The sequence below is a fragment of the Stegastes partitus genome, unplaced genomic scaffold (genome assembly GCF_000690725.1).
Source record: "Stegastes partitus isolate 25-593 unplaced genomic scaffold, Stegastes_partitus-1.0.2 Scaffold430, whole genome shotgun sequence".
NCBI classification, from domain to species: Eukaryota; Metazoa; Chordata; class Actinopteri; family Pomacentridae; genus Stegastes; species Stegastes partitus.
Window position 1 is genome coordinate 96,185 of NW_007578161.1, and position 9,907 is coordinate 106,091.

Sequence of the window (9,907 nt, forward strand, 5' to 3'; positions counted from 1 at the left end):
GAGGCTCCACATTAGTCCAGTCTGGTTTCTCTGCAGACGCCGTCGTCTCTTCAAGAATGTGGAGGAAAACATGTTACAACCAAAAGTCACCAACTGAAGTCACAAGTTAAGCACACAGGCACGACATTGGAGAAAAGAGAGGGATTTGAGGTTGGTCTCTACTGTCTCAGTGGGCTCACATGCTAGTGTTTCGGAGGAGGGGGGTCTAATTTTAAAAATTACATAATAATATAAAGAGTCTCAATCAAGAATTCACTTTGCTGCTTTTACATGAACCTGGAGACAGCCGTCATATTACTTCCTTCACTTGTTGCTAAGATGGAACAAAGCCACTGTCTTCATCAAAAGCTGGGTTTCAACAATAATGACAAACATGAGGGTGAAAATTAAAAAAAAAAAAAAAGAAGCTGTTTTAGCAGAGACAAAAAAACCATCACATAGGGAACAAAATAAATAAATAAAGAGAGCTGTGCAGGATTTCATTACTAAACAAACCACTGATAAAAAATAGCAAAGCATTTTTCAAACACAGCCAAGTCGGTATCTAAGTAAATTATCTACACGCTTGTGCTGCATTTCGTCCGATGCAACTCTACAATACTGATCTCATGTGGACAATCTCAAGAGGTATACCCAAGGCTGACCAGCCCTTATAAGATCTTCAACCAGCCGACTACTGAATAAGGTAATAACAAGCCTACTTTAAGACAAGTGGTTACTGGGTTGTTTGAAATAGAACAATTCACAGCTTTACAAAGCCCTTTCCTTGGATAGCTGGTAGGGCACATCAATATAGTTGAGGCATTTGGAACAATGAGTTGATAAGACTACATACTGTGTATGAGCAGGAAATGAGTACCAAAGATGTCTGTTTCTCATCATTTCTTTATCCACTTTGAACTGAATGCTGTGGCTCCTGCATGGGAAAGAGGAACCTCTACCTGTCTTATGCTAAGTCTGACCTTTTCCGTCGTGGATACATTCTTTGCTTACATGTCACAAGGAAAGAGCAGAAAAGGAAACATACACAGGCCATTACTAAGATGGTGAAGAAACACTCAGCTGTGCATTTACACCTGGGGCATTGGCTGCTGCTTCCTGCAGAGAGCTGTTCCCACATAGTTTTAGTTCCAGTTAATCACATACAGTACTTTCAGTGCAGTGAACAGCAGGTCATTTGGAATGGGAAACCAGAAGAAGAAGGCACAGAGGGGTGCTTCAGAAGTGTCCATGCGAAGGGAACTTGTGCATCTATACAGTTTACCAATAACACTGTGAACAGGATCTGGTACAGTACATCATGTGTAACAGTAGTCTATATCTGGGATTCCTCCTTCTCTATAGCCACGATTAGTGCCGTGTCCTGCATTAGAAACATGGTTGGCACCTTTGTACAAGCCAGTGCCATTGGAGGGGAATATGGTATGAATGATGTAATCCTCTCGAAGGGGTTTCGGCTGCATTGGCTGGCAAGCTGCCATAGGCGTCATCTGGAAGCCCGGGCCACGGATCTCCAGGATAGTATTGTCCTTCTTGGTGCCAGACTCGATATAATCATCATAGTTTTTGTTTTTTCTTGAGCTGCTGCGAGTGTAGTGGTCACGGGAACACAAATGCCCAGTCCTATGTCCATACCAACAAAAGACACCAAAGATGAGAGCCAAAGACACAATGGCAGAAGCCCCACCAATAATCCCTGCCAGAGGCAGTGCCGCCATCTGCTGTGAGCTGTCATCTTCTTCTTCCTCCAACGGGCTGACATCTGACGTTTCAGCTTTTGCACAAACCAGAGCTTCATCAGAATCTGAATCTCCAGAAATCATTCCTTTGTTTTCTGAACTAGCAGGCAGGGGCACCATACAGATGATGTAGCTGGAGCGAGGTTGCAGAGACGTGAGCAGGTACTCTCGGCGATCGCCCCGGACAAGCGTTTCTGTGATTGAGCCCATAGCGTTTCCAGTACCGAGTCGGAGCCAGCTTAGCCTGAAGGAGGAGCTGGGCTGAGCCACGCTCCATGTAACACGGACGCTGTTGTGAGACAGAGGCTTCACATTGAGAGCCAGACTCTTTCCCACACCACTGCTGCTAAGAGTGTAGTCTAAGCCAGAGTCAGGAAGCCCCAGGCCAGGTCGCTTCGAGCGGAGGGTGAAGAGAGAACCCTGTGGAGGGGTGTTGGTGGTAGAGCTTTCGACTCCTACGCCTACTCTGTCTCTGGTCCCTGCTGTCCTCACCACCTCACATTCCTCCATCTCACTGGTCAGGTCTACCAGAGCCATGTCTCGCACTCTGTCAGGTCCGTGGCAGGTGAGACCTCTGACAGTGATCGAGTTACCACGGGCATGTAGCCAGTCATACAGCCAGCGAAGGTTGCAGCCACAGTGCCAAGGATTTCCTCGCACCAGCAGCTGGCCCAAGTTGTCCAGGTCTTTGAAAAGTCCCCTTGGCAGCGTAGTGAGGTTGTTTCCTGACAGGTCTAGCCTCTGCAGCCTGTGCATGCCATCCAGGGAACCACGTGGCATATGAGTCAGGGCATTGTCCTGTAGAGACAGTCGCTGCAGATGGGCACTGGGAAGGTTAACAGGTGGAGTCTGAAGGGAGTTACGAACGAGGGACAACTCGGTCAAGTTGGCAAGGCGAGAGAATGTGTCATCTGCAATTCTCTGGTTTGCCAAAAGGTTTCCATCCAGCACAAGACATCGAAGTGAAGCGAGGCCCCGGAAGGCATGAGTTGGAATGGTGGAAATTCGGTTGTCATCTAGGCGAAGTTCTTCCAGAGAGGCAGGTAGTCCTGAGGGGATACTAGACAGGTGGTTGCGTGACAGAAAAAGCAAGCGTAACCGCGGGTTGTCGGCAAATGCCTGATCCTCAATTGAAACAGTGGAAATAGAGTTGTCATCCAAGTGCAGCTTCTCCAGCAACGGCATCCGAGCGAGTGCACTACGAGGAATGGTGCGGATGTTGTTGTCCTGCAAATGCAGTTCACGCACGGACGGTGGCAGGTGCATGGGAAATTCGTCCAGCTCGTTATCATAGAGGTAGACCACACGGACGGCGAGATGGCGCTCCAAGGAGGTGGGCAAGCCCGGGTTGTTTATGTGGTTGTTCTGAAGGTAGAGGACGGACGCAGAAGGAGGCAGTGACGGGATGGAGCTCAAACCACGGTCATTACAGTAGATAAAGTCCTCGTCGCACCTGCATACAGATGGGCAGGTCATGTCCGCGCCTCCGATGTACCCTTGTATCGTAGCTGCAGCAAACTGAAGCATGCCAGCATGTAGCGGCAAGCAAATAAACAGCACGAAGAGCCGAGCCCCTGGTCTGGCCAAGCATGCAGGTGCCATCATGGTGAACATAAGCATTGTCTCTCTCTATTCCAAGGGTGCGGTTAATCCTCAGATCCTCGAAGCTGTAGTGAGCTGGAATCCTGTGACCTCCACCCTGAAGAGAAAGAGAAACGATCAGTTAGCGCTGATGCACAAATAAATTAGTCAACGGTCTCAGGTGACAACAACAGAGATTTCATTGAGCTCGGAAATATTCAACAGCTTCACACTGCGCCTCCATTCTCTTATGTCTAAACAGTATAAAAATCTAAGAACATGCTACAATTATTGTGTCTAAACAGAGACATCTTGCACTCGGTAACAAGATTGAGTTTTTTTTTTCTTCTCCCTTTTCTTAACAATTAATAATCATATCATCAGGGGGATGTGCACACATGGATGGATCTGTGAGGAGTCCCAACACAGCCTCTCACAACATTCTGCCGTCGCCTCAAAGCCAAAAAGACACAAAGATAACCGCACAGCCAACAATCATTATGTTGAATTAGCGAAAGTAATCCAAGATTACAGCCGGTTATGAAACTAAATTTTTGGTGTTTACTGTTCTGAACGCTCGGAGCAGAGAGAATACTCAGTCTCACGAAAAGTGACTCTGGAATCGACAAATCCAATCTCGCATTCAGAATTAAGCCTCGTGCGTAAATATGAGGTCTTGAGAATACGCTCCACTTCTAAATTATTTAAGAGGTCTTGAGAGGCTCCATAACTCCATTAGGAGTTGCCAGCAGATGGCTGCATTATCCAGACAGAGCTGAAGATACATTTCATTATCAAGAGGAAAGAACACGCTTTAGAGCAGAGCGATCGCCATGAGGCTAGAACATGCAAACTTCTCTGCAAATCACGTCTGCTTAATTGAGCCGTATTGCATTATGACCGCCGTAAAACAGTAACGGAAAATTCTAATCTACAGCCGAATGCAGATGATGTGGCAGCTAACGAACTATTTGTAGTCACCATAATTGTGCAGCGGGAATCTACATCCACTCAGACCATGATTGGCACCATGATTTGTTGTTGTTACCGATTAAGTGAGAGATACCATAACAGTATTGACTACAGAGATTTGGAAACCGGTAAATTGCAACACTGTCAGTGACAACTTGAGCCCATCGCAGTCTTCTATAACCAGGGCCATTAGTCAAACTGTTAAGGCCCACACAGCAGCGAACATAGTCGGGCTGTAGTATTGATTTCCTCACAAATCCAAGGTGATCTGCCAGAGCCAGTCGGCTCTCATACAGATTACAGGATTCCCAAGAGTGTAAGGTAGACAGCGTGGTAATTAACCAAATGAATGACAACTCTTTCGGGAGTTGAATTTGTTTGAATATGTATTTGCAAACATCAATCTGCATGTGCGTATTCATTACCAAAACACTGAAAATCGTGTGAGCAAACTTTTTTTTTTTGACATTTCACTCATTTTCGAGAGCGATGAATCCCCGAACAGCATCAAATACTCCAGTTGTTGTTCAGCCTTGGCAGGTCAGGGATCATTTAATGGGTTTAAGTAATTACTGTCTATCATTTGTCAGTCCAAAAGTTTTTTGTAAATTCCTCTTCCAAATGGAGGATCGCATTTACTCTCCACCGAGCACTAATGCGAGCCTGTTAATAATTCACTGTTATGCAAGATTTGAGTCGCACTTCAGAGTCTGACTATCAAATCTATCAGGACACTTTAATGCCTGTTGGTTGTAACCGTTTGATACTTCCACTGAAGGCTATGCGTGTAGCCTGGAAAATGGATGTCTGAAATTGTGGTTGGCTGAAAGTAATTTATATTTTGGCTGCAGCAGAATGTGTCGCTCGCAGAAAAATTGCATTCCTATAGCTGGAAAGTGTCATGTTTTGAGAAACGAATTTGTTTTCAGACGGAATTTCTTTCAGTTCAGTTGTTTTCCGTCTGGAATAAGCAGCACATTTCCAATACACCTACACTGGCTCTCCCATTCTGCCGGGATGTTTTCACATATTTATGCATTTATAACCCTGACAGGGCAGATTATTCCTAAAAACCTTTATGCAAAGTCTCTGCTGTCACCATTTGTCATGCATTACTTGGCAGGTCTCAGTGATCACGGCGCTCGGCGAGATCTGAAATGAGAGTAACATCTGTGTTCTGGTGTCCCCATTCCCACAAAATATTCACATTCCCTCTTAAATTCAACTACTACCCACTAATCCCTCTCTGTGCCTATTTTCACTTCAGTCCTCTTGACACAGCGAAGTGGTGTCGGTGCACTTTAAGTGGTACCAGAAGAGTAAAATAAAAAATTTAAAAAGCCGAGATTGTGACTTTACGCGGTTTGATATTGATTCACTTTATGAGAAAGGAGGATACACACTGTAAACGTTATGTGTGTGTGTGTGCAGGTTGACGAGTGCGCGTGAGAAAGAGAGGCTGAGCAGTGGTAAAGAATGGATGACTTTTGAATCCCAGGAGCTTCGGCAGTGAGTCTCTTGAACACTGGAGTATTTGGGTCAGCCCTTTAAAAACAAGATAGATGTGGTGTGAGATTGAAGTGCTGCAGAGAGCCAGAGGGATTAATAGAGCATATTGAGCCGTGATTCTCTGGATTAAGCAGGTGCTACCAAAGAATGGCAGATACACATTGCGGGATTTTATTTTGCCTCACAGTTGCTCTTTTTTTTTCTCTATTAAAGAATGATATAAAAGCACAAAGGGCACCTGGCTGCTCTTTTTTTTGGCTTTCAGAGTGTGTTTGTCTATCCATGCATGATCAAATTGCAAACATTAACCTACATGTGGACAATCTATATGGCTGCAGTCTACATTTCAGTTATCTATAGCGGGGATGGGAGGGGAGTAAAGCAGGGATGTGGGGTAATGTGTTAGCTAGACAGCCAGCCGCCTCGGGCAGAGTACAGTACACACAACAACCCCCCCAATCTAATACTGGAACCCAAGACTGGATCGATTTACATAAAAAAAGGGAGGGAGAGGGAGTGACAGAAAGCAGCTTTGAGCAAGACCTTTCAATCCCATCTCCCCATTAAGACCCCCACGGAGGGATAGGGGCCGAGAAATCTGGAAAACTGGATTTCAGATGACCGAAGAGGGCTGCCGATGTATCAGGAAATCCACTTTACTGATGGCAGGGAAAAGATAATAGTGGCCCACAGCCTATCTTACATGCCATGTCCGTGGATCGCGTTTTAGATTTACGGATCGGGACATGCGGAGAAGATGATGCAAAACATGATGGCTGGGGTGACGACAGAAATAAATCAGACAGAGAAAAAAATGAGGGCAGAAGAGCCAGGGCGATTCATTTTGATTAATAATAGAGGCTGTAGGTTTTTATTTGCGTGTGTATAGATATCAAAACATAGAGATAAAAAAAGTTTGGTCTCCAAAAATGAAAAAAAAAAACATATTTCACTCTCTACAATTTACTTCCTTCACATCTGCTAAATGAACATCTCCATTATCGTGCAAAAATAAACATTGGTGTCAACATTAATGCCGTTCGAGTGTTTTGAATAAAGCATCCGCACTCAGCGCCTGACATATTCTCCAAACTAAATGTGTTTGTGGCTCCTAATACGTTTTAATTATGAATTATTTGATGTAGCAATGCATTACAATCCTGTTAAATGTCGATCATCTTGAAAATGCGAATATGCCACAGGGGCAGATTGAACAACATGTTAAAGGCTAAAGAAGTAATGGATTCGCCCCCATACCAACTCACTTGTTTTTTTTTTTCGCTTGGTTTATGCATCAATTTCCTGGCATGAAGGAGTGATTGGATTTGCACTCAGCAGTTTCTCATCTCGGCTGCTGACACACAAAGACCCGGCGTATACAGACACATATAAAGATTTGTGTTTCTTGATGTTTTTTTTATTTTATCATGCAGTCTACATTAACTCTTACACGAAAGAGACTCGTGTTTCCTGTTGTGCTTCGGCAGATTAAACCAAGATCCTACGTATTTAAATTTCATGAGAACACCTCCAAAAAAAATAAAAATTGCATCACACATGCAAAGCTACATCTGGATTTAGGACATTTAAGTAAGAAGGAGGCCAGTGCTTTCCTTATTCCGCTGTGTGTTTATGACAATGGAGGCACTTTCACACACTCGGCATATTTGCATCTAATTGCCACATAAAGAAGAAAAACCATAATGGAACAAATAATAAAATAAATATTATATTCACAGCTCACATTGTGTGCGTTATTCCAAATATATATATATAGAAGTGCTGCTGCTGTTGCTGGTGGGTATGCAGCTCACAGGCCCCCGAAGAGACTTGATATATAGCTTTACAGCACTATAACATGTTTTATCTTTACAGCACTATAATATGTTCTGTCGTGGCACCGGTCTAATTCCCCCGTCCTCTCCACTGCAGCTGCCTCCCCTGAATTCTCGCGGAGGCTCAGTGTTTCTTCCTCGAGACGGGGCCAGATTACAGGTAAATCCTTTCAGCATTAACAAAAGGGCCGCAGCGCCTTGCAGCAGCGCGCTTCCTGCATTGTGTGCAAAAAGGTAAGACCGAATCCAACACGGTGTTGACAGGGTTTTGGGGTTTTGTTTGAAATGTACCGCAAGCGAACACTGATCAATGGTGTAATACAGCATGTTTCTGGAAGGTGTAACAGCAATAGAGGCACTACTGTAGGCGAAGTGAGCTGTTTTATAATTTTAAAGGTTTGGCTTAACGCTTTAAAATAATTGTTGTAATCCAAAAACCCATTAGCTTTTAATTTTTTGGGGCAAGCCAGGTAGCCTACTGGTTAAATGGTAAATGGTAAACGGACTGCACTTATATAGCGCTTTTCTACCTTTGCGGCACTCAAAGCGCTTTACAATGTTTCTCATTCACCCATTCACACACACATTCATACACCAATGGCGACAGAGCTGCCATGCAAGGCGCTAATCTGCCATTGGGAGTCATTTGGGGTTCAGTGTCTTGCCCAAGGACACTTCGGCATGTGGGGGGAACCGGGGATCGAACCGCCAACCTTGCCATCAGTGGACAACCCGCTCTACCACCAAAAAATAAATGCAGCTTTACTTTAATTGAAGCTCCTGTACATTATTAATCGATTTTAAATGTAATTTTCCTTCATTTGCTGCCTACAGACAGTGATGCTAGCCAGTAGTTCGCTGCTCGTGGTGGTGAAACTTGCTGATCCTTATCTTTATTTGAGACCACAGTGAACACAGCACGCTATTTGTACATTTAATAGCCGACTATCTGGAATCCCCCCTCGCAGATATGAATCCTCCCATTTCTGCCAGACGGTCAGTTTTTATTCACGCCGTCATTGAGACAAGTCAAAACGGCAGACATATCTGTAATTTAATTCCCACTGGTCAAAATCAGATATCTCAAACGTCATTATGACCAAAGTCTGAGTTGTTGTCCATTACGCTGCTATGGCGAGGCTTCCCATCGGGATGCAAAACATTTGTGGTAACAGCGTTAGCAGACGTAATGGCAAGTGCTGCTGCGGATAAGATCATTACAAAAACAGAAAGAGCTTGTTAGCTTCGGCCTCGGGCTGCAAAGATAAAAGAACTTGTGATAGTGTTGCAGTGCTGCCTCTGACATAACTACAGATATTTACAATGTCATCTAAAAAAACACATTGTGACTGGTCATAATTGTAGTTCAAGTCATTTGGACTACTTCAAAATTAATTTAAGTCATCTAACATGGACAAAATAGATATTCTGATTTGAAGTTGAGCTACAGTTAAGACTAGATTTAACTGCTGATATCTTAAACTTTAATTACATCTAGTCACGATTCAGCAATGAGTCCATAATGTGTCTGTGTATGTGTGAAGTCCACATTAATAGTCAAAATGAGGAAATTTGCCTTCAGAAAAATGGTATTGTTGATATAAAATGTTCTGTTTGACAAGCAGGAACAGAACTATGGATGTCTGCAACACACAGCCCAGCGGTCTTCAGCCTTTTCTGAACCACCGACCGGTTTTAAGCAAGAACATTTTCTACTTAACAAAAAATAATGTTTTTTTCTATTTAAAAGTTTAATAAATGAATAAAATGACTTGCTAAATATGTGTTTGTCCTTTCTTCTGTCTCGTTATCAAGTCTCTGAGCGGTTAGACTGACGGCTTCGTTTAGTCAAGTGTGAGAAACATTTGCAGACGGAAGTGACAGGAAGACGACCTCGTCATCTTTCAAAATAAAACATTCTGAAGACCGCACTGGAAATAAAAAAAAAAACGATTAAACACTTTTTTTTAAATTCCACTTCACTGTTCAATGTCCACTCAGCGTAAATCATTTATGAACCTTATTATGTAAAAATGAGGTAAAATGGCGAACATGGTAAACATAATAATAACGTCAACATTTCAGCGAGCTGAGATTAGCTTTTGGCTAACAGCACTTCTGTAAAGCCTCACAAACCGCTATAAAGGCTAAAGAACATTAATCCTGTTTTAAAATCCGACTATCGTACAGCATAGTTGGTTTTATTTGTTTTCTGTTTGTAGATAAAGGGAATATATGGAAAAATAAATCTAAATTCATTGCACCGTTTGC

General features: G+C 43.4%; 1 protein-coding gene across 1 annotated transcript in view; it reads right to left on the reverse strand.

The window, feature by feature from the left end:
- Nucleotides 1-266: 266 nt before the first annotated feature.
- The window catches only part of flrt1a (fibronectin leucine rich transmembrane protein 1a), a 17,714-nt gene continuing 8,073 nt past the window's right edge, over nucleotides 267-9,907 (reverse strand). Inside the window, exon 2 of the mRNA XM_008286074.1 lies at nucleotides 267-3,438. Within this exon, the coding sequence (XP_008284296.1) occupies nucleotides 1,299-3,359 (2,061 nt within the window). The 5' untranslated portion in view covers nucleotides 3,360-3,438 and the 3' untranslated portion in view covers nucleotides 267-1,298. The remainder of the gene's footprint in view (nucleotides 3,439-9,907) is intronic.